We start from the raw sequence: 25,055 nt of genomic DNA on the forward strand, positions 1-25,055 counted from the left end.
ACGTACACTCACACCTAGGGGTAATTTATCATGTCCAATTCTCCAGACAGCATGTTTATGGATTGTGAGAGGAAACCCACACATACATACGGAGAACAGGCAAACTCCACGCAGAAAGGACCCTTGTCCCCTAGCCGGGAATCAAACCCAAGCCCTTCTTGCTGTGCCACTATGTCTGCCCTACATTTTTATAGTATGTGAAAAATAGTGGAACCTGTGTGGAGGCAGATTATTTACCACATGCAGCAAAAAATTAGTTTTATAAAGTGTTAACAAAGCTTATGACTCATAACTGTTTTCATAAACATTATAAAAATGTAAAAATGTAAGAGCAAGATAGAAATTTGAATAGCGGTCTATGGATAGTACGCAAAAGCAGGAAAAGTATTGACAGAGCTGGCACTATCTAATAAGCAGCATAAGCAGCTGCTTAGAGGCTCACTGCCACCAGGGGGGCCCTAACAACTTGTAGCTGATTTTTACAAGTTAATAATATTTTCATACAAGATACTGTAATGAGGGGGAAAAGCGACTGGTAATTATGTTTCATAACATGCGAAGATAAGTAGAAAACCCCCCTAAAAGATAAAGAAATATTTTGGTTTCCTTTTGAGAGGTTATGCCACTGTTTTGTTTGTTTGTTTTGTTTTGTTTTGTTTAGAAAACAAATAGCAGTCAATCTGGTTGTTTTTCTCAATTGTTTTGTAATATATTGGAATGTCAAACAGCGTACTTTACTATCCAACAAAAAATACAGAAAATTGCCTTCTTTTGGACATAATTTACACATGTGCTGGTCATGTTATTAGTTAGCCTGTAATTTTACAGCACATTAGCAAGCTAGCTGTTTTGCTGATGTTACATAAACAAAGTCAGAATGTTTATTAAAGACTATATCTAAAATGTACACATATAACAAATATACACTACATTAAGATGGGTGTTATGGAGTTGGTTATTTTACACACAGTAACTCTGCAAAACCATAATAAACACAAACAAATTAGGTACTAGAGAAAATAAATAAATAAACATGCCATTGCCTTCCACCTGAAGACTGCTGGGATAGGCTCCAGCAACCCCCCGCAACCCTGACGGAGAAGCGGATTAGAAAATGGATGGATGGATGGGCCATGGCCATATTTGGTCATACAGATAGCTAAAACATGAATAAGACACATTAAATAAGTTGCTAACTTTGATCATTCAAACAATAGCTTGAATCCTCTGAGTAAAACTTATTCTCCCTTTTGTTTTCAAATTGCATACAGGTGTAGGTCTGGGAGGCTCCCTAGGCAGACGGGGGCCCCCAAAACATCCAGTCTAGAGCCCCCAAAACACTAGAGCCAAGCCCAGCTGTTGACACATTTATTACAACTAGCATTTCTTACATCCAGACAGTACACACTTCATCTTTTCCTTATTTAGTATAATTTATCTTGCTAATATAACTTCCCTAGTTACCCGTAATGTGCTGAATCTGACGTTTTAAAGCAGAGAAAACCTGTCTGTAAAGTGCAGGCTTCTTCAGGACAACAGTGCCCTGAAGAGTTCCCTGAAGAGTGGAGGTTAGGGAACCAGCCCTGTGACTGGAAGGTCGCTGGTTCGATCCCCTTGGCTGACAGTTCATGACTAAAGTGCCCTTGAGCAAGGCACCTCACCCCCAATTGCTCCCCAGCCACCGTGGATAGGGCTGCCCACTGCTCCGGGCAAGTGTGCTCACTGCCCCCTAGAGTTTGTGTTCACTAGTGTGCATGTATGTGGGTGTTTCACTGCACGGATGGGTTAAATGCGGAGGTCTAATTCCGCAGTGTGCAAACGCGGTTGGCAAAATGTTTCTGAACTCTACAAAAATTCTACAAAGTTGTGAAGGCACAAACTGATTTATACAGCCGTGGCGCTAGAGGTCGCTAAAAAACTAATTTCACCCGAGGAAAAGGTTCGTTTCCTGCCCTTCCCTCTCCCCGTACATGTAAACAGATTAGTTTGCTCGATTTGTATGTCCAGCCAGCCATTTGTTCCTTTGTAATATTGTTGCGCTAACAATGAAGAAGTTTTTCGACGACATCAAGAAGGACATCAAATTCAAATCAGCGGGTCCAGGGAAGAAACTTACTGAGGATGCGAGGTAAAAAGGAAGGTTTAACATCAGTCAAACAGCGTTGACAACTACTAACTGTTAAACTCAGCTGATTGAGCTACCTTTACGTCACCCAGGTACATTTACGCGTAACGAGACGACGTTTGTAAACAAATCATACTGATGATGATTTGTTTGTGGTTTTTATCCCATTTAATCCTCACTCCGTTAAGCAAAGTCATCGTTGGCTTGAACACTTCTTGCCTAGTGCTCTACATGGACTTCTTTTAAGATAGATAGATAGATCACATGTGCAACACATGTGGTACATGAGGTGGGACGAAACATTGTACTCACGGTCCCAGTTAACTCCCAAAAGTAACATCAACAATAAATAGAAGGTGCAAATAGCAGCAGCATGTGTTCGAGGTTGAAGGTGTACATCTTAATACTGGTGATGTATAAGTGATATGTATAAAGTGACATGTGTTAGGGGTGATATAGTGGAGGCACTGATTCAGTACAGCAGCAGAGATAAATAAGTGGACACGAAGTGGCATTGCAGTGACGTCTAATTGCAATTTAAGAGTCTTATGGCTTCAGGGAAGAAGCTCTTCCTCAGTCTGTTTTTTTTCTCTTAATGCTATGCAACCTCCTACCTGAGGGGAGCGGGACAAAAAGTGTGTGTGCTGGGTGAGTGGGGTTCTTCATGATGCAAGTGGCCCCTTTTCTGCATCTGGAGGTGCAAATGTCCATGGTGGTGGGAAGGCTGACTCCAACAGTCCTCTGTGCAGCCTTCCAACTCCAATTCCAGCAATTTTAAAAAGTTCTGCATAATTAAATGGCTGTCATGTGGTTTGATGTGAAGTGTTCTGTTCTTGGGAAACTTGCCGAGTCAGAATTGTTCAGTGGTGGTGATAGGAACCAGATGTTCACCTGTAAAAAAAACTCCCTCACAGGAGGCTGTTGCATGAAATGGTTAGATATATGCTGTATATAGGTTATTTAACACACTTCATTTAGTCACACTTCAATTTTGTGGTAAAGTTTTAGCACAAAATGTACTTGAATCTATTCATTTCGGTCTGTTTGCAGCAGAAGGGTACATGTAGGGCCTTGCAAGCCAAAAAGTTCCCATACACAACTTTGTTTTTTAGTTTTTTCACTATTCAGACTATTCCACTATGTCAAACACATTAGCATTACATATAAAAACTCAGAAGACACATGTAGGTTCACTGATCGTTCGTGTATTAGATATGATGACCCTTGGTTCCCATCACCACCAAGAAATCAGGCTCTCTGTTGTGCGCCATTCAAATGATTCAGAAATTGTGAAAAAATGGGCTATAATAATTCACAGACTCTTCAGTCGATAAGATTTTCTTCTGTGAGGCCAAGGTTCAAATTGATATTCAGTATTTTATGTGATAAATTGCTTAGCTGTAATGATATACTACACAAATGCATTTGGCTCAAATTGGCACATGATTTACATCATTGTCATTCACATTACACCATTTAGTGACCCCACATGCCCTGTGGATGGGGACAGTGTCATCCTGAAAAGAGCACTCCCATGGATACAGATCATCACAGGATAAAGGTGATCAGTCAGAAAAATATATTAATTCGCAGTGGCCCTTTCCTCTAATCGTGCCACTCATAGCATAATAGATCCACCAGACCCCCCCTCACTGTCGGGGTCAAGCATTAAGTTCTGCGCTGTTCTCTTTGTGTACATAGCACTTCCCCAATATAGCGAAGAATGTCTCATCTGGCCAGCTTTTTACCCCTCGTCTCTGTAGATCAGTGTCTTTGATTTTTTTTATACCACTGAAGTGTCAAATGTGCATTTGTCTTTGTAAAGAGGGCTTTATGCACTGATACTCTACTAGAATATCTCTCTCTCTTTAGTTGTGTATAGTGTTCTTGCTGGTGGTCTGATCACAATGTTTATTGACGTTCTTAGGCACAATTTTACAACTTGTTAACTGATGGTTTTCCCACAGATTTAAATGCATTTCTCACTTTAGTCACTGTTGTTTTTGAAACACTAGCTTGTTTATATACGTTAATTGCTTAATTGTAATATTTAGTACATCTGTCTGGAGGCATCATCACTCGTTAGATTTCGTCACTCGTTCAGGTTTTTCTTTTATTTGTCATCTATCTATAGGTGCTTAATTTTTTGATCATTGACAGTGATTTCCATGAAAGAAAGTGGTTTCAATTACAGTTTACTGTTTTGAACATTGATTTTTTTTTTCCTAAATTTCAGTGTTGTATTGAATACCATCCTGGGCATCCGGTTTTTAAAATTTGGCACAGCACAGTTGCTTATACCACATGTTATTAGCTATTAATTTTAATAGCTAATAAAAGCATTCTGCAAAGTCAACAATACAAACAGTTTTCTCTGTGTTGCCTGCATTCCTCACCTTATCCCTGCTATCTAGGCATTTGGTCTGAATCAGCCGGTTAGATGTCTATAACTGCTAGTTCCAAAGCAAATGGTGTTGTTAGGCATAACAGTGTCGCGTGATATGACCTGTGTTTGTGTTGCCATTCTCAGTAGTAAGACTCCAGTGGGTCAGACTAGCAGCCAGGCAAAGCCTCGTCATGCGCCCAGTGAAAGCGCTCAGAGAGCCGGAGCTGCAGCACTGGCACGAGTGGAGCAGCACCAGCGGCCTCACGTACACACTTCACAGGATGCCATCAGGAACCAGGGTGAGTTAGCCTGAGAAGTTGACCACACTACTGTTACCCTATTACTAAAAGGCAATTAGTGTCAGCTCATCTTAAGTTTGCTTACTGTGGGGTTTGGTCAGTTCTAGACACAAATTTAAATTGATGCTGTGTAATAAAAACCTATGAGACATTTCCATTATTATTAATAATATACTGCCTTTATTATATGTTCCAGACTTGCTTTCAGTTTTTCCACACCTCTAAAGTTCAGTCTTTGGTCCCATTTACTGCTTCTCATGGTCCGACTAAACCCAAATGATTTGTTTTTTTGTTCAAAGACCAGGGGTTGACATCCCCTTGCAGTTTGGGTGTATCACCATTATTTCATGCCCTGTGTAGACATTGGGGTGGCATTTGTGATTGAAATAATCCTGTCACTATTAACATGTAAGGGCAGAAACTACTGTGACCAGAAACAGAAATCCTCCATCAGAAGGCATTGAGACCATTGCTAAGGAGACAGGTGCTCCACTAAAGAGGAACCATTTAGTGGATTTTCATTACATTTCAATTTCTAAAAATGTTTCCTGTTTTAGGTTTATTTGGTAAAAGTATTATTATATATTACAATTGGGTTCACAAGTGGCTAAGTGGCGTCACCTGTACCTGGAGAACTTTGTTTTGCGCAGCACCTACCAAGCAGCTATAATGTGCACTAAATACAGTTACTATGACCGTTATTAGTACTTTAATAACAGGGTGCCATGCCTGCTAGTGGTCTGTCAGTGAAGCAAAATCATATGAACACCAATCTCTACAGGCTTGGTTAAGAATCTCTTCTGTTTCAGTGAGGAAGGAGCTTGAGGCAGAGGCTGCTGCCACAGCAGCAGGACATAAAAGCATGGATGCGGAGGCAAGAAACAATTTTTAATTTTTTAATTGACACTGTCAATTAATATAGTCTGTGCTTATTATATTTTGCTTAGTTTAGTTAACTTATTTAATGATGTATTCTGCATTACATTCTTTTCCAGGTTCCAGTGAAGGACCCTTCATGTTTCTCTGTTTCTGGAGTGTACTTTATCTGCCCCCTGACTGGGAAAACCTTAACAAAGAGCGAGAGAGAAGTGCACATTAAAGAGGCCATTCTCCTTGTATGTGTATTTACATAAACAATATCAACAGCTCTGCTACTTGGCTGACTCATTATGTGGGGAAACCTTAGCTATGGGTATTTTTTAATTACAGAGATTCTCTGAAAATCCAGTGGAGGCTTCTGTTATGATGATCCATACTTTCAACAAGGACAGGGAGAAAGTTAAGGCGGCTGTGGACATCATCAGCAAGTGAGCACCATAAAGAATGTGTGCTTGCTTTTGTATTTTGCGAAAAGGCTGCAACTCGTGACATGTTTTTCTCAAACCATTTCAGATACGTTGACAACATATGTAAGAACCCAACAGAAGAGAAATACAGGAAGATCAAGGTCAGCAACAAGGTGTTTCAGGTAAGTAATCTGGTGCACAGATATCATGAAACTTCTTATGAGACATTTGTATGATGCAATATTTGTTCTCTGAGGTTTGATGTGTCGTAACACACTATGTAAATAATACCACATTAAAAATCAGTAATCAAAAACTAAGAACAGTTCTAGTGGCTTATTACCCCGCCCTCTGTTGCACTTCAACTCATGACTTCTTGACACTAGGGTGAAAATGTAAAGGAGAAATCCACTGACTTTTCTAAACAAATAGTACTTTAGATGGCTAAGCTTGGAAGCTGTATCTAAACTAAACAAGCATTTGGTCAATGCTATGTAAGTACTGGTAGTAGGGTATTTGTCTAAACCAAATCATATTGCTAATATTGCATATTGGGTTTCTCCCTTACCCATTTTTTTGTCATTCAGGAGAAGGTCAGTGGAATTGAGGGGAGCCGGGAGTTCTTGCAGGCACTGGGATTTGAGAGTGCCATGCTGCCAGTGGATGGGCAAGGTAAATAAATTGCAAGATGTAATCATTCAACAACCTGATGATATTGCTAACATTGGTGGATGGTGTGAGCAGTATGGGTCATGGATGGGGTCCCTGGTAAACAAACTTAAATGAATGTTTTTGTATGTGCACCACTATACAGTGTCCAAATGTATAACATCATTGTCATAACAAAATCTCCCATGTCTGAAATGGTAATTTATAAAAGAAGGAAAACATTTCTGTGTACTTTAATGAAATGAGATTTTGTTTCAAGTAATTATAGACCATGTTATTGTTTCATTCATCACACAATTTAAAGGGTAGCTAGTGTTAACAATTTGTAATAGTCACAAGACTCTGAGCAACAACAGGCATTTTAAGAGTGACATGTGTTCATCTATACATACATTATTGTGCTCCTTCTGCTATGTAAGGCAAATGAGTGGGGGTTCAATCTCCTAATTGGTAGCTGGCAGCAGAAAGTGACAGTCAATGGCCCCTCTGCCAGCTGGCTAGTCAACTTGAGTTGCATGCAGCAGCTGTTCTGATTGTCTTCCACTTTCTGACCGTTAAAACGTGGAGTTTGAACTCTTCAATTTTCTGCTATCATTCTTCAGAGGGCACTGAAGAGTTCCTAGTTCTGGCGGAACAGGAGGCTGCGGCTTTGGAGCAGATGAAGGAGAGGAAGGAGCAACTGCAGAATGGAGAGCCTGTCCGAGCCAAGCTGGACCGCCAGCCTCAAGTCTACAGACCCTCACAACATGCCACACGTTTCGAGCTGCCTCCAGATTTCTACAACCTGACTGCAGAGGAGTTGAAAAGGGAACAGCAGATGAAGTATGAAAGCTAATAAATCCAGAGCATCAGTGTTTATGAAATTGGTTTCCGTTGGGGCCTCTGCCATGTGAACAGTTTATCGCTGATACTGATATTATGATAAACATGAGTATTAGCTGGTCATTTTTTATATTTAGATTTTACCATTATAGTCTAATAGTTTTTGTGAAATAGTTCTTTATTGATTGATATAAGTGTCAGTTCTCAGTTGTCACAACCTTTAAGATGAAATGAACAAACAAAACAAAACTCATTTTAAATAATATAAATATTGTAGCACTGCAGCTAGCACTGCAGCTAGCACTGCAGGTTAATTGGCTTAATAATTGCCTTATATGCTTGGTCAACTCTGGGACTTGAACCTGCTTTCCGGTTAATGGCTCACCTTTCCTACCACTAGGATATTCTCATTCTCTGATTAGTATTACCAGTTTTATCTATCTAGTTTAGACTTTCACAAGAAACAATTTTCTCTTTTCAGAAGCGATATAGTTGAGAGAAACTCCATGCTGCGGACAAAAGCCATGCGGGAAAAGGATGAGCAAAGGGAGAGAAGGAAGTACAACTACACTCTCCTGAGAGTACGGTTACCAGATGGGAATATACTACAAGGTATGTGAGTCCTCTGGGTTTTACAGACATGGCCTAAAATCAGAGGCGTTTTACAGCTACTCTCTGTACTCTGAATTTATTATATCCACACTGACAGTGATTATGGTTTTGAAATGTGTTTTGCATTGTTAAAATACCCACATCTGAATTTATGCATGAATAATTTTACTAATTTATTAACATATACCAACAGGGACTTTCCTGGCCTGGGAGAGAGTGGCAGCGCTGTATCAGTTTGTGCGAGATTTGTTGGAGAATGGCTGGCAGCCCTTCGAGCTGTTGGCACCTGGTGGCCAGAAACTGAAGGAAGATGAGGACATGGCACTGAATGAATGTAACCTTGTACGTATGTCAATAAAAAATAGGATGACCCAACATTCTGATACAAGGCAGAGTGAAGGATGGTGGGAGGGGTTGACAGTACACGCTCCCACTCGTTTTTAAATATGGTCACATGTTGACCACAGCAGCACACCTGCAGCACACCTTAGCTCTGACAGATCATTAGAAGTAGAAATCACTTGACAGTGCCTGCAGATGACGCTGATTTTTTTTTTTTTATAAGAAATATAAAGTTTTTTTAAATGAACATAAATGTCTTCAATGACCTCTTTCTACATTGCTTAAAAAACAAGTTTAGCTGCCTGCAGTGTCTTAAAGGGACAGTGGCAAGAACTAAATATTTTACCTTTACCATATCGGTTGTTAACATGTCTATTCGCCTCCTACATTGGTGCTGCAGAAGTCCCTAGAGCAATATTCCCTAGTCTTTTCATAATGTACCTTGAAGGTAGGAGGAACTTTTGAAAGGCTGCAAGTCTTTTGAGGGAGATATTTAAGGGGAGTCAGGATATTTTTTAAATGATTGGTGTGGGGGTTCCAATGGGTTTATGATGAACTGCATGCTGGGTATTGTAGTCAGAGAATACTGAGAGACAAAAAAACACAAAAAGAACACAAAATTGGAAATTCTGTCAAACTGAAAGGGAACAGGGATGCAATGCTGCACTACAGAATATTACATAACAAGATCAAGAACATTAGTTTTAGTCCAGAGTACTCCATTAACCTCTTGCAGTCCTGTCAGATCATATAATTAGCTAAATTTCAGTTCACTGCAGTTAACCATTTTACAAAAGTTGATCTGATTGGTTGATTACACATAAACAGTGCATATACTGTATTATGGTACACAATGTATATTTTGTGCAGTGCCTCAGCAATGGAAAAACTTTCTGATTTAAATGCACAAAAAGTGGCAGAACAAGTTGAACAAGTAACATCCTTGCTCTTTCGGTATGTGCAACTAAATCTCAGTCACTTTTGCATGACTTCATATCCTGTGTATTACGTCCTTTACATTAGCTTGTGGATCACGTTTTTTAAGTAATACTGTATTATAAGACACCAATGACGACAAAAAAACGATGCCAGTATTTTGGATATTGGGAAACAGGCCATCAGAAGGATTCAAATGTCACCTTTTTCCCTTTTTAGATGGTTATTTAACCTTCACTGTTAAATTCTATGTCTAAAGCCTTATTTAGACTTGACACATAAGTTTGAATAAATAGCATTTGCACGTAGACATGGCACCAATCCAATACTACAATCAGTATCATGTCAGTATCAGTAGAAAATGCTGGTCCAGAAGTCGGTGGAGAATGAGGGGAAAAAAAGAATATCTCAAGTCAAAGCCTTCAATTAAAAATAGCAAATTTTTAAGCATAGTAGTTTTGAAAGGAAAAAATATTAATGATATTAATTAATTATTAGCCGGTACTGAAGATTTCAGTATCCGTATTGGGGATAAAATGGTATTGTGCCATCTCTGCTGGATTTTGAAAATACAATCCTGTGCAAAAGTAAGAGATCATCCTTCATTTATGTAATAACAAGTCCAAGCTGTCATTAAGTATTAATTATTCATTTTCCAGTATCTGGGGAAAAAATATATTTAACAAAGAATTAAACCGATAATCTGCCTCTTTTCTGCTACTCATGCTCCAAGTAATCCCAAACACATTCAGTGATGCTGAGGTCTGGGGTGGACAGTCTATTAAGAACACCAGCAGCATCTTAATTTAAATTACAAATAGTTTTTCATTTTGTCCGTTTTTTTTTCTCAGTGAGGGCTTCTTGACATCCTTTCAGACTCATAGTGCTGAGTTGTTTTCTCACAGTGGAAAGAGGGACAGAAACACCTGTGGATTTTTTCAGATCTGAAGCAGCTTGATTGTTTCCTCTCTCAAAGATGAAAATTGTATGTGACATTTATCTGATGGGCACTGTAACATTTTCTCTTTTTAATCATTTTTGAACACCACTTTTGAAACGCGCACCTTTTATTGTCGCTTTTCTTATGCAAGTGGATTATCTTCCATCTAATCTCTCCTTAGAAATATCTCCTGAAAAATGAATAACTTGTACTTAACAACCATTTTGGCAGGAAATTAAATAAATGAAGGGTGGCCTCTGATAGTACTGTGGGTCAAGACACCTAAAATGAAGCTGAAATACTGTCTGGTTATCCTATTGATAAATCTCCGCTCACATTTTGATAACATTAGGCTGCTACTCGTAATGGTCTTTCATGGTATCTCTCCTCCTTTTCCACAGGCCCCTGCGGCTCTCCTGACCTTCTCGTGGGACGCTGCGGTCCAGGCAGACATCGCTGCTGCCGGAGGACAGAGCAGTTCAGTGCTAAAGCCAGAACTGCTAGAGAACATTAAGACCCTGAGCTGAACCCCAGCTCTGCTCCCCTTCTGCTCTCCCTGCCTGTGCCTCCTGTTTCCACTCTTAACAGCCCTCGTTCCCTGCTGGAGTCCATGCAACCCTGAGTTCAGTTTCACAGGCTCAGAGCATTACGGCAAGTGCAGATAGGCTGTTACAGAATGAGAAATGTGGGAGAACTTCATGGTTAGTCAGTGATTAAACAGTTTAGCAATGACTCCTTTAGACAGTCATTGCTAAAGATAGGAGAGACGGCACTTTTACAGCTGAGCAAAGGCGCGGTCGCTTTGTTATCTGACTGAACGTGATGGTTTCTCATTCAAGAAGGATTTCTATTAAGTGTTCAGTGTATTGTCGATATGCTGGAGAATGAAATCATTTCTATTGCACTGTGATATGCTGCTGTAAAACCAGTCTGTGTATTTGAACCTGTGTTTTACTTAAGTTTGTTTTTAAACACATATGTGGAACAGATTAAAGCACTTTGGCTACTTTAACAACAGAATCATTAAACATGCTATGTTAAAACTAATCTGCATTATCAGATGTTGATAGCAAGTGTACTAAACTTTTTTTGTCCAGTTGTCATTTTGCTTATTCTCTTACTCATTTCACATTAAATACCTTTAACAACTCTGAAAAGGAAAAAGATCTACATCATGACAACATTGCAAAAGGATTGCATTCTGAATACTGCAGAAACCAGGATGACAACAGTCTACCTCCTCACAAACCAGCAAATGTCCACTCCCATTCTGCGTGAAAATATTTGAGATTGCAGTCATGAAATTAATTCACCCAAGTAGCTAGACTGTCCTGCATTGTTTAGCGGTTTCCAGCAGCAGTAACGGACAAGTGTGCAACCTGCTTGTTAAAAGGTATTTGCTTCTGCTGTGGGACAAGTTTTAGTTGAAAGTATAACTGAAAATGATGGATAGCACAAGAAAAAGAATACCTTATACTTTGTCTACAGTAGTTTTGTTCTGTTGCTTCAACTAATTTACTGTATGTAATAAAGTTTAAAAGTTGCATCGTCAGATGTGTCAGTTTTGTGCACTACAATAAAGAACAAAGCAACTAGAGAAACATAATACAATTGTATTGGTATCAGCAGGTAGTTTCAAAAAAGTTTAGAAAATGTTTAGATTTGACATTTAAAATTGATAGTTTCAGACAAGGCTGTGCTAAAAGATGTGCATTTTTAATTCATATTACATTTTTAACCATACAGAAATAAATGTTATATTTCTTCCTAATGCTAAACCAGATATAGTCCCTTTTCCCATTTTATAAATCTATCTGTGCTAGGTAGATACATGAAAAACATCAGCATCAGCCCATAATTCCCCATTCAGTGCATCCCTAAACTCAACCTTACACATCAAAAGCAATGTGTTGTCAAACATGATTTCCTTCAGCATGACTTATTTCTTTCCATCCCATCTGCTAGTGGCTCACATTAAAAATTTTTTTAAATAATGCTTTATTTAAACAAGTATTATAAGACACCTATTACAACTGCAAATTCCGGACGGTAATTTAACATTTCCACCTCTCAACCATTAATGAAATGTTACACACTGAGGTATGAAACATTTACACTGTGTTTAGCAGCTTTGAGGACAAACAGCACTTGCAGGGTCTTATTTTTACCTTTTTACAAAAGCGCCAAGAAACTAAGACAGAATCCAAAGGACTTTTAGAAGGCATACATGTGAGCCAAGATAAGAATAAGAACAGTAAAGGCATATAAAAGTGCGATACATTGTCAACAATCTTTTTTTAATGAAATAACCCAGTTCAAGTATTCTGGAAAAAAGAAAACACATATATATATACTTTGTTATAAAAAATTAGCTGACACTGAGCTATAAGTCCAGCAGGCAGCTACTATTCCTAGTCATACAAAGTTGTGATGTTTGGACCACTATGGACCAGCAGAGCCTTGACAATGTTCATGAGTAAGCCCACCAACACTCGTTGACAGGGCAGAGAATTAACCATGGCTGCCTCTTCAAAAGAGCTTATTTGAGCTTAAAATTGTCCACTGGTAGTATATTACAATTAATTATCAGATGCTTAATTTAACATTTCATGACTGCTCATTTGAGGGGCCTTTAATACTGTGTTCCCAACTGATTGTAGACTAGATTCTTTTAGCTCCCCCCACACCCCAAGACACACTCAACATGTTGGGTCTTAAGCAGTAGCTGGTGTGGGGCAGCGGAGGGACAGAGCAGCGTCACTGATTTTCGTGTCCACTGGCTCTGCATTCTTAGCTTCTGTTGTGGACATCTGGCCATCTTGTTCAGAAGATCCTAGATTAAACAGTCGAGAACAAGACAGGGTCAATGTCAGGCTTCCACGTTGTGTAGGTGATATCAGTCTAATCAGGCCTCACGGTCTGGGATTGCATTACAACAACTGTCTTTAGTCCCAAGTAAAAATCTGTCAAGCTCAAGATAAGATTTTGCAAAAATTCACAGTACTAAACCAAATGCTATTTTCTGACATCTCAATGTGACAAATGACTCAACTGAAATTAATAAGAGCTATGTTCATAGCTGAATTTTGCAGTAAAATTTTTTTTTTAAAATCCATCAAAAATATTCTGAATATTTCATAAAGTTTAGGAAGCCTTGCTTTCCCTGCACGTTATTTCTTCTAATAAAACAACATATACTCAATTCTGTCTCCTCATTATTCTCAGTCATTGCTAATATAATGCGTTTAGCATGCTTTCATTGACATTAACATCTGAGGGTAATGACAGGTAACTGGAGTATCTGTAGCGTCTACCTATGCAGACAAGCCTCCAGAAAGCAGCGACTGTGTATTAAAAAAGTTACGATGTCATTTTGTAATTTCTTGTCATTTTCATTTCTATTTTTACTCAATAAAAAAGTACAGCTTCAGCTTGCTGCTTCCACCACTCTGATAGGCTAAACTGGCTGTTCTCATCTAATTATGCAGCTTATTTTCAAGAATCAATCAGAATACATCTAGATCATACATCCATATTCTTAATGCTTTTAACAAGGAAGGACCATTTCTACTGCCTGACTGCTCAGATGCTAATATACTAAAAAGGCAAGCAGTTTTGACTTTTTGTGAGGTTAGCAGGTTTCTGTAATACTCTATCTAGAAATAAGATTATGAACTTCAGAACTGTTATTCTGTTATAGCAACTTTCTTGAAATCAACCTTAACTGATGTCACCTCGACAGATAAAGATATCAGAGTTTAGATGTTTCTTTAATATGGCCATTGGAGTTCAATATCTAGACTTACCAGACTGTTCACTCAAAATAATGCAGTCATCATCGTCATCATCTTCAGTGTCTGCCTGAAATCCATCAGTTTCCATTGCCTCAGTCTAGGGGGTACATGGCACAAAAAGTATCTTACCAATGATCCTCTTTGTCCCACCATTATTATCCATATTAATAGCAGTAACAAAACTTTTAAATAGTTCTACACTCACATCCACCCACACACCCATCTCCTTAACTGACAGACCAAAAAATACCCCCTTCTACAAACACAGCCCTCATAAATAAAATAAGGCCGTACCTGTTCAGGGTCAGCACATTTCTTCATGTATTTGGTGATAGAGTGGTTGCTGGCACTCTTTCTCTTGTTGGAGGGGGTAGTGGCTGTGGATTGGGGCGCACTGGGAGAGGTGCTCTGTGACCCTGGTTGTTGCCCTGAGGGCTCATCTCTTGACCTCTGGGCTCCAGAGGTGAGGTAGGTCCATTTGCAGGGCACAGGCAGAGCCTCCTGCCCAAAGCGTGCCAGAACATCAGCGTGTACGTACCAGCAGCAGCGCCTGTAGGTGGAGCGCTTCTCATATACTGCGTTCCCCTTAATAAGACGCTTCACGTGAATCCTGAGAAAAAAGAAAAGTAAAAAAAAAAAAAAAAAAAAAAAAAAAAAAAAAAAACAGTATATCAGGAACTAAGATACAGGCTTTTCACAATAGAATGGGGAATCACCATCTTGATTAGTTCCTAATTGGATGATTTAAATGTGTTGTCTGCAGATTTAATATTTACAAAAATAAATATTTGTCTCTTAAGCTACATTATTTTAGTTTGCATTCCAGGTCCTCTCTCAGCCCTAATGTGTTGTCAAACTTGTAGCAGTGCACCCTTTAAAACTGCAAATCAAGCTAAAGAGACAAAAGCCATACCACAATGTATCATACACAGAATGCCTTAACTTGCTAAGCATGAACTAAAATGATTCGCAAGTTGTTGTTATATCAAAAACAATTTTTGACACACCTAATATCCCAATAATAATGATAAAATACGAAGTACAATCATATACAGGCTAACCTACCTAGGTAAGCTTTAGCCATAATTTTAACACCATGACTAATAAACAACCGCTCTCCCCTTATGCTACTAATCAACTGGCAACAGCTAGGGCAATATGATCAGAAAATGTCATAGCATGCACAATATCACAATATAAGTCTTTTGGTAAAAAAAAAACAAAAAAAAAAAAAAACAAAAACAATCTCTCTTGGTGATGCAATGACTTCTGAGTCTACCTACTGCTGAGCCAAGTTAAAAAAAAAAATAATATATATATATATATATATATATATATATATATATATATATATATATATATATATATATATATATATATATATATATATATACACACACACACACACACACACACACACACACACACACACACATACATACACACACACATACATACACACACACATACATACACACACACACACACAAACAAGGTGAGCAATTGCTAGAGCATATTTTGCAAAATCATACTCGCCTTCAACATTTATAACTGCAAAGATAATTTCAAACATTTCACCTTGCTAAGGCATGCAGGTCATACGGTAAAAGCTGGCCAGGTCTTAGTTAAGCCTAAAACCAATCACAAATAATCTGCAAATGTTCTAAATAAAAGGCTTAAAATGCAAAGACTCTCCTTTTCCCATAAAACATTTAACAGCAGTGCAATCCAACTCACCTTGGAGGAATGTTGTCAGAGTTCTGAGGACTTCCAGTCGGTGAGGATGTTTGCTGGCGACAGAATTCCTGGAACTCTGTGATTATCACCTTACTGCTATTCACATTACCATGGAGTAAAGGCAGCAGCTGGGACAGCACTGAGACACAGGAAAGGAAATATGAAACTCCCCACAAGTATCATAGTATTATAACTTAATACCCCAGAAAGAGCACCAAAACTGTGTCCACCATTTAAGTGAAACTGCCATTAGCCTTACACCACTGTGATAATGACTCTGAATACCAAACCAATATTAATTATTAATCAATAATAATTGATACCCAAAAAATACTGAACATGGCATTGTAGCATTCCTTAGCCTTAACAGTTCGGAATGTAAATATTTATTAACATGCACAATTATGCAAACACAGTAAATGCTCCTTGCCCCTCAGTTTAAAACCCACCCCATCCTCTGCTACAATGCATGTGCGCTTATCTTTAGCAGAGCATAAACAAAAATAAGCTCCCGCTGCATCATTATCAGAAAACAAATTAACTGGATTTTATAATTTATTACTAAGTAAATGTTAAATGATGAACTGAATGTTGCACAGCACTAATTCACTTAATCTATCTTCACACAGAGCACAGTGGAGTTGACTACACTAGAACTAGCTTAGCAGGCTAATGCTAATAACTTTGCTCAACACAAAACAGGTTATGTCCTTGTCACACCAATAACGGTTACTCAATTTCACTTAGTCAGATTTAAGGCTTTAGGTTCTAAACTTGCAGATATCAAACCTGTGCTGTTGTATGCAAAGCTGTTTAAACCGGCTTGTTAGCTTCAAGCACTAACAAGGCCTTGGATCAGCAGAGCATCCGTGTGGCATAATCAAACCTGTGCTGTGGTCTTTGAAGTCCTTCCAGGACAATGCCTTATGACAACAGACTTGATCTGACAGTCATAACTCTAAATAATGATGTAATTTAACTATTTTACTTAACTGCACAGACAAAACATCTCCCAAAAAGTTATAACAAGCTATGCGAGCACATGCATGTTCTGCAGCTGCACGTTTTATGTCACCATATCTTAATCCACTCCTTAGCACACTGTAGTTGCAAAAATACATTTTGTTAAGTCTTGTATCCTTATACGGTACGCAATTCAAACTCACATTGCTCTTTTCTCTGCTGACATGATGCGTCGTCTTCAGGTGTGCTGGGCTCCTCTCTGGGAAGAGGCTCCAGCATGCAGACTGCATATGGCTGCAGCAACTCTGGTGATGGCTCCTCTCCCTCCCACATACAGCCTATCACTACCGCCTCCAGAACCTTCAGCTTCCTCTTAGCCATAAGTTCGTCCCACTCCCGAGCCTTCAGCTTCTGTCGCACTTTCTGCTTCTCGAGGTCACCTCCCTCCTGCACATATACACACTTGTTGCATGACTACACTGGCAAATATCACAACAGACCAAGGCAACTCACAACGGTTGCAGCCACGCATACCTCATCAAGTGCTCCTTCCCCATCTGAAAGATACCCATGAGGTACAAAGAAGCCATCATCATCGTCGTCATCATCTCCTCCATCATCATCGTCATCCTGACAAAACACGAAAGGGTTGCTTTTCACTCAGTACATTACTACTGTACCCATATTAACAGCAAGCTTCATTTGTTTTTGAGAATAACTTGGTCTGCACAATTGATCATAGTGCATTACAGCTGAGATCGAAGATTTGAGTCCCAGTTGCGCTTTGTGACAAGACGTTGGGTCTCAGAACACACAGCAACCTATGCTCTAATTAAGAATACGTGCTATGGGAGTTCTGAGCCGATGGGAGCATCAAGTGTTTTTACTCCATAAACCGTAACAATGATGACACTGATACACACATTTAGAAAACTGCAGTTACATAGAATGTTTATTTGTATAGGGTTACAAATGTACTACAATAAACAAGATGCTGATATTTAAGCATAGTAGCCCAGTGTCACCTAGATAATACTTCTTGTGGTTTAGAAATGCATACATCAGAAAATGAAAATAAACAAGAAACTCATCCATTTCTGGATTGTTTGAATTTCTGACACTAGCCAATTAGAACAAAAACAGAGCTACATGTTGATTTACCAGACTGTGTCATGGTACCAATAGCGATCTATGTTGTGTTCAAAACAAAAAAAAAAAAACAATTTTGCCCAGAAATAAAGGTCATATTCCATTTCATTCTAGTTTTAAGCTTAATTCAACTAGCATAGTATTTTGACCTTGCATTCTTGTAACATGCTTGAATGCATGTGTGAAGTACAAAAAAACACCTCACCCCCTCACTGTGTGACAAAGACTCTCCAGGCTCTTCTTCCTCCCACTCCTCATCACTGTCCACCTCATAGTCCAACAGTTTCTAAAGCACACAAACCTTGTTACACGCCACTTTAATTTATTCATTTTCTACATATGAAAGAGAATGTCATTAATGGAGCAGCCATAAATTGAACATAAACTAAAAAATTGAAATTGAAAATAAACATAAGTGTAAAAGTGTCATTTGCTGAGGTTTTTACCTTGTCCTGCTTAAAAGGGCAGCGAGGCGATACGTAGTTGCTTTTTTTGCTCCAGGTGCCCCAGTAAGCAGGACGATAGTTTTCATGAAATTGCAGAAGCTTCATTCGTCCACAGCACTTGCGATCAGGAACATCTTCTGGTTTTGAGCCATCAGTAAGCACTAAACAATCACTAAGTGCAAAATGGAGTAGAGCTTCAACAAGGGGAACTTATCACTGAAATTTCATTTACAAGAGCAACACATCAACACTGCAGCATCTCTGTAGCTCACATTATATAATCATCCAATTACTAAACCCATCTGTGGTCTTACCTCATAGTGTCTATGTGTCTGGGTTTGGTTGGGCCAGACTTGCGGGGTTTGTGGGCTGTCCAATCCTTCAAACCATTCAGTGTAGTATCTGGTTCAGTCAGATACCGATCTAGCTCCTCTAAAACAGCTTCATCACAATGAACTCGGGTCAGCGGCGCCAATGTCATGTGCTCTTTGATCTCAAAAGGGGCAAACTTCCCACACACTGATGCCAATGTCTGAAACACAGTGCCATGGAAATTCAATTTTAAAAATGACATACATTATCACTAGTTAATAAGTCACACAGAGAAAAGTCTCACATAATAAAGATGACCTTAAAAACAATTTAAATGATACCTTTGGTGCTAACTGAGTCTTGGGTTTCTGCAGGAAGCGTGTGATCTCAGCCTTTTCAGCTTTGATTCTCTAAAAAGAGATCAGTGATTAGGTACCGAACTGCTACTTTTGACACAAAAAATCCATAAATTTATATGACAAACTATGACGAGGCTTTATCAAATTATAAATAAAGAGCACAAACGATTTATGGGTTGAGCCCCTTTAAATAGAAAGTATGCAACACTTAGCTGAAAGTTTATCTAGATGAATACTAAAGCACTAAAACTAACCTCTTTTTCTTCTTTCAACCGTTTCTCCTCTTCTTTCTTTCTCTTCTCTTCAAGTTTCGCCCTTAAAAATATTTTTAAAAGGGGCCATTTATATAAGCACTTATCAGAATAGTAACAAAAATATCAGACTAGAAGCTGAGCCACTTACTCTATCTTCACTTTACGCTGCTCTTCTTTTGCCCGCAGCCTCTCTGCCTTCTCTTGGTCATCCCTTTCCTTTTTTTCTCGTCGTTCCTTTTCTTCCTTCTCTTTCTTTTCCTTTTTCTCCCTTTCTTTCTCCTCTTTCAGTTTGCGTGCTTCCTCTCTCTTTTTCTCTTTGGCAGCTTTAGCCTCCTGTTTCTGCCGTTCTTTCTCTTCCCGCTGACGTTGTCTCTCTTCCAGTTCCTGAGAATTCTGAGGCACAAGGAGAGAACACAGCCATTTTCAGAATAAATTAAGTAGCTTTACAAGGACCAAAGCATTGGAGACTGGTTATCACATGGCATCACAGCACAAAATATAACCAAAAAAGTATAACTCTGAATTGCAATTAGAACTATCTTGGGAAAGACTTTCCAAACAAAGACTTTACCTTGAGTGACCGCCTTTTTACTATTTTCTGCTCAGTGTTGGTCCTTGGCACCTATGAGAAGAAATTATACAATGTATTTAAAAAGTTGAGATGAGAATTTACATCCATTTAGATTAACAGACAAAGGCTATTAATGTACTACCAAACACTTTAATTTGCTGTCACAAGACACATCACATTGCCTCAACACAATGAGGGTGTCTAATGACCTTGATTTCTAATGGAATGAACATGAAATTGGTCTATTTTGATCAAGCCTTTTCCCGGTCATGTTCTAATGCTATAATGTGGAAAGTACATGCCTGGCTCAGAGATTTTTAGAATGATGCACTGGAAAAAAAATCTCAAGTCACAGGACAATGGTTTTAACTGATTGTAGTTCATAAATGTTTGTATATTTCACACTGGCACCATTCATGACCAAGACTATTCAGCGCCTCCCAAATAAGGAAAATGGCAGTCATGAAATGCTAACATGTTTCATGCCTTGCCTGCATATTGCATCGCCAAACTCCTCATACAAGAATTTCCTCTTTACAGATCTTGAAAATATTCAGATATTCCAAATTTGCTTTTATGTGAATCTGTACTCATACTTTCCAACAGATTAGGGCAAAACCGCCTAGCCTTTCTCTCTTTTCATTTAAGGGCATTGGGTGCACAAACAACATACAAGGAAAACTGACTATTAAAATCCAGTATTAACTAGAAGAGCTAGAAAGCACCACGGTTATTTTCCTTCTACTCACAGAAGCAGGAGTGGTTGGTGTGCTCTTGCTGGGCTCTGGTGAACTCTCGACAAGTGATACCGAGCTGCTGGACACAGGTGACAGCAGAGACTCATTCTTACTCACGTCAGCCTCCTGCGGCTGCTTCTTCTCCTCATGCTCATTCTCAGCTTCAGATTCCAGCGTGAGGTCCATCTCAGGGAGAACAACACTATCCTCTGCTTCATTTGTCTCCATATTTTCTTCTGATGAATGGGAGACAGCATGAGCCGTTTCTGGTTCTTTTGTCTGCAAGGCATTCTGTGTGTTTTGTGCAACATCGACTGTAATGGGGCACGAGGCATCCACTGGAGGTGAGGGCTGTTCCTTAACAGCACCAGTGGAGTTAGAGTCCTCTGTTAGGTCAATAGTGACAACAGAAGTAGAGCTAGCCAGACGACATTTTCTCTGACTCATAAAAGAATCAAGAGGCCCACGCCCATTTACCAAAGCAGGTCTACGCTGCAGGGAGAGGGAGGGCACATCTTCATTTTCCCTATCCAAAGTGCTGGATTCATGGGTAGGTGGAGCAGAAGGTCCAGGTCTTGTTCTTTTGGTCCCTCTGCTTTCCTTGGGTTCAGGGTTAAGTCGCTTGAAGGGAAGACGGGCTGCAAACACAGAAACAATAATCAAATTTGAAATCATGAATAAATAACATACAAATAAATAATTATAATAATTCAAAGTGGTTTTATACTTCATATTGATAAATGGCCAAGCTATGTTACATGATGAACCAAAACACACCGTTTTTAGATAATTTTTGAAAATATCCATGATAAAGCAATAGCTCCAAATAACACCCTCTGTATGAAGTCTGCTAATGGATATTGTGATAGTTTTGGGGTCAAAATTAAGATACCAATGTTTGGGTGTAATTTACACAGACATAATTACATATATTTGTGCCCCAGTATCATGATATATATCATGCATTGTAAAAAAGTCTATGTCATGATATAATGTTTTTTTTCCATATATATACACACATGTCAACTGTGTATGTCAACTGGATCTTTTTACATAAAAAAAAAAAAATTGTACATGCCATGGCAGGCAATGCAGAGGCAATATGGAAAAAAACATTATATCATGACACTTACAGGCTTTTTACAATGATGCATGATATACATCAGGATACTGGGGCACAAACAAAAAGCACCAGTAAGGATACATTTACAAACTGCAATCAAGATCTCTCTGTACAGTGATGAGTTGTATGAGTCTTTTACAAAGAGCACTACATTAAATCCATTTGCAGAGGTAATTAGTACTGACAATACAAATGAAAGACTCATAAAAGCATATCGTTTATCATAATTACAAAATCTGTAAGTTCGGTTCGATTCTCCACTCAACAATTACCTTGTACAAGCTTCTTGGCAGCGGTATTTGCTTTGTCCACGCAATCCATACCTGCAATGTAAAAACGACATTTTGAATGACCAGCTTTTGTACTGCCTCATGCCACAATGCTAAATGATATCAACGTCAAGCGCACTTAGATTGCAATAAGGCAAACGTTGAAACGTACACAATACGTAACAGTACTGAATGTTTCGACTACTCGCGTATTTTGGTGTATTTCTGAACGATAAACGATGACAGCCATAAAATAAGGACGCTAGTAATATAATTTAAGTACTGACCTTACTTATATTAACTACTTCAAAAGGTAAGGTTACCTTCCAGCAAACAGGTTTTCACCAGACTAATCATGTTGCATACTTAGCATCCCACAGAAATTAAATGCGATAAACTGTCTTTAATGTTTACAAAACGTACTGCCAGACTTGGGTCACTAGTGACCTCGAACAAAAACGCTTGGTTTTTGCTCTCCCGCCATTCAGTGAATCCATTACCGCAGCAGGCCCGGTTGTGCTTAGCAGGCTCATCACTTTACAACTCAGTGCTTTAGCAAGCAAGCTAACCTACAGCGCCCTGACCTCAGAAAAACAGACATTAAAGATTATTCACTGTAAACGTTCAAACTCACGCGCTACGGTAAAAGCAGCATAAACACATTATAATTCGCAAGAGAAGCAAGCCGCAGACATGCAAAACAACGTTAGCGGTAGAGTCAAATTTCGAAAACAAAAATAAATGCTAGGTTAGCTAGCAGGAGGCTGACAAACCTAACAAGCTAACTAAAGGATAATAGCATTAATTTCTACTGGTATACAATTTAAAGTCTCAATTTCAACCAGAACATTTATCAAAGCATACGTCTATAGCTATGATTGGCTATATGACGCTTAATAAAAGACCTTATACGGGCGAACTAGGATAAACGTTTCACAAGTAACGTCACCTAACTACATTAGCTTAGCTAAGCTAGCTGTCCACCTACACGACTTACGTCTTGGAGCTAGGTTAGTTAGCAGGCTGTATTAGCAGTCAGGCGAAACATACGAACGTCAAGGTTGGCAGCCAACTAACATTCACTTCTGCTGAGCCTTTTACTTAATACAACACAGAAATGCGCAAAGAGCAGAATAAATATCTGGTTTTCGGACCTCTGCGCGGCGTGGAGGCTAAAGGCCCGTCCACGGATGGGTCCTCGGCCGCAAGCATCACCACCACCATCCGTCGGGGAACTTAGCAGCTTTCTGCTAGCGTGCAGCAATCCGCGAAGTAACAAAAACGTCTTAGGAGATGTGAAAACAAAAGACGACGGCGGCTATTTCGCTTCAAAAGTAATAGTCTGATGTTTCATTGACTCTGTAGTTGAAGAATAATGTGAATTTTGTAGAAGTCTTTCGTCGCTGTGCTCGTCTTTCCTCCCGACTGTTAGTTTTCCCTTCTGCCCGGTCGTTTCCCCGCTGTTCCCCTCGCGCTTAACTCAGAATTGGCGGGAGCTCCCTGCGAACCCACCTCGTCGCCGCTGATTGGCCGCAGAAGCGATTCGTCACCGGAGACGCACTAACATTGGTTCTTTCTGCGTTTCCACGGAAACGGCTGCGCGCTGTAGTTCTTCCGTCACGGTTGTAAACCTCAGCGGAGATTTGTCAGTTATAAGTATAACATACTTTAAAATTCAGGTATTTAATGAGACGGGAGTGGTGTATAGGAATGATTCCCAGCACTGACCCTGCACTGTTGGAAAGAAGATTGTAATGATAATCGTATATGATACGTAAATAGGCCTGGGGAAGGACTTCTACATATGACTTACATGGCAACTATGTCAATTTAAAACAGTACATTTCTGAAGCTCAGAAATTCACTGAGGAGGTAAACAGAAATGATTCCCCAGTGGTGTCTATACCTTCTTGAAAAGCAAAAATATTTTAGATTATTATGATATGTAAAAGTGACAGGCTAATGGCTCCTCCATGACCTTGACAGCATTTTTTGTCAATTTTACATATCCAATATCCACACCTTGGGCATGCCTGTCATTGACACCTTCAAATAAAACAAAACTTGACATGTGAAACATACAAAATACATAATACTCTTGATAGTAAACTATGATTTCTGGCACTGTAACAATGCATTTGTATCATGTAAAGTTTGTATTTCCAGGAAACATTATTCTGAAGTCTGTTAGATGCTGAACAAAAATAGCAGTTTGTAATGGTCTCATTTTAGGTTCCCCTGTCAGAGGTTCTCTAATTTAAGGGGAGATGGCCATCCTCTGTTGATTTGCATTGGGGAAAGTGTAAAGCCCAGCCTGGCCAATCAAATCAAACCTCAAAAGTTGTAAGTTAATCATATTAGAGAGAAGCTCCTCCAAGTGACATGACACTTCTTTTCAGCAGTGATAAAACAGGTCATTGTAGAGAGGTGCATTAACAATTTGTAATGTCTTCTGGGTTTCTCAAACACTAGAGGGCGCTCCAACACGAGTCCAAAATAAATGGGTTAACATGGAGCATGTGGGCACAGTATTTATAAATGCTTAAACATCTTTAATATAAAAGAATACAGAACAGCAAACATTTCAACACTGCTGTTAGATTTCTAAACGCTTTTAAACCACACTTAAAGGAGTTTAAAATGGCGCCTCATGTACATTTGTGATGTCAGTGAGCTACTCTCCTTAACCAATTAGCACTAAGTAGCAAGACACACACACACACACACACACACTTACTGACACCCTCTCATATTTTGCAGTCATTTTTAAAATGTTTTTAAATAACAAGGGAAATAAGAAGTGGCCAGGCTCCTCTTAACCCTGCTCTCTGCTCTGGTACTATAGTTATAACCTCAGAGCCAGTTCAAGGGAAGCCTGGCCACTTTCTCTATCTCCTGTTATATAAGAAACAGGAGTGCAAGAT

General features: G+C 39.1%; 2 protein-coding genes across 2 annotated transcripts; one reads left to right on the plus strand and one right to left on the minus strand.

Annotated features, from left to right (window-relative positions):
• Positions 1-2,045: 2,045 nt before the first annotated feature.
• On the plus strand, positions 2,046-11,969 carry ubxn6 (UBX domain protein 6). Its single transcript, XM_017702290.2, has 11 exons — positions 2,046-2,128; positions 4,656-4,810; positions 5,620-5,684; positions 5,806-5,925; positions 6,020-6,117; positions 6,203-6,278; positions 6,684-6,768; positions 7,368-7,587; positions 8,069-8,199; positions 8,393-8,541; positions 10,819-11,969. Exons 1-11 carry the CDS (start codon positions 2,046-2,048, stop codon positions 10,942-10,944), a joined length of 1,308 nt encoding a protein of 435 aa, XP_017557779.1. The 3' UTR covers positions 10,945-11,969.
• Positions 11,970-12,398: 429 nt separating this feature from the next.
• Positions 12,399-23,649, minus strand: chaf1a (chromatin assembly factor 1, subunit A (p150)). Its single transcript, XM_017702291.2, has 16 exons — positions 23,286-23,649; positions 22,135-22,185; positions 20,752-21,377; positions 20,003-20,053; positions 19,580-19,824; positions 19,432-19,492; positions 19,160-19,228; positions 18,821-19,038; positions 18,507-18,678; positions 18,266-18,346; positions 17,446-17,541; positions 17,115-17,358; positions 15,949-16,087; positions 14,506-14,821; positions 14,224-14,308; positions 12,399-13,250 (listed from the first exon to the last, which is right to left on the minus strand). Exons 1-16 carry the CDS (start codon positions 23,353-23,355, stop codon positions 13,132-13,134), a joined length of 2,643 nt encoding a protein of 880 aa, XP_017557780.1. The 5' UTR covers positions 23,356-23,649; the 3' UTR covers positions 12,399-13,131.
• Between the last annotated feature and the right edge of the window lie 1,406 nt (positions 23,650-25,055).

Source organism: Pygocentrus nattereri, chromosome 15 (assembly GCF_015220715.1).
Source record: "Pygocentrus nattereri isolate fPygNat1 chromosome 15, fPygNat1.pri, whole genome shotgun sequence".
In the NCBI taxonomy this organism is placed as follows: domain Eukaryota; kingdom Metazoa; phylum Chordata; class Actinopteri; order Characiformes; family Serrasalmidae; genus Pygocentrus; species Pygocentrus nattereri.

What these genes read in the sequence shown, in the direction of transcription:
- ubxn6 (XM_017702290.2), top strand. Translation starts at nt 2,046, where the DNA reads ATGAAGAAGTTTTTCGACGACATCAAGAAGGACATCAAATTCAAATCA. An exon ending in AAACTTACTGAGGATGCGAG is followed by an intron (nt 2,129 to 4,655) that starts GTAAAAAGGAAG and finishes TGCCATTCTCAG; the next exon opens with TAGTAAGACTCCAGTGGGTC. An exon ending in AGATGGGAATATACTACAAG is followed by an intron (nt 8,200 to 8,392) that starts GTATGTGAGTCC and finishes ATATACCAACAG; the next exon opens with GGACTTTCCTGGCCTGGGAG.
- chaf1a (XM_017702291.2), bottom strand. Translation starts at nt 23,355, where the DNA reads ATGGTGGTGGTGATGCTTGCGGCCGAGGACCCATCCGTGGACGGGCCT. An exon ending in GGTTGAAAGAAGAAAAAGAG is followed by an intron (nt 19,229 to 19,431) that starts GTTAGTTTTAGT and finishes ATCTCTTTTTAG; the next exon opens with AGAATCAAAGCTGAAAAGGC. An exon ending in TCAGCAGAGAAAAGAGCAAT is followed by an intron (nt 16,088 to 17,114) that starts GTGAGTTTGAAT and finishes CCTGTGTCTCAG; the next exon opens with TGCTGTCCCAGCTGCTGCCT.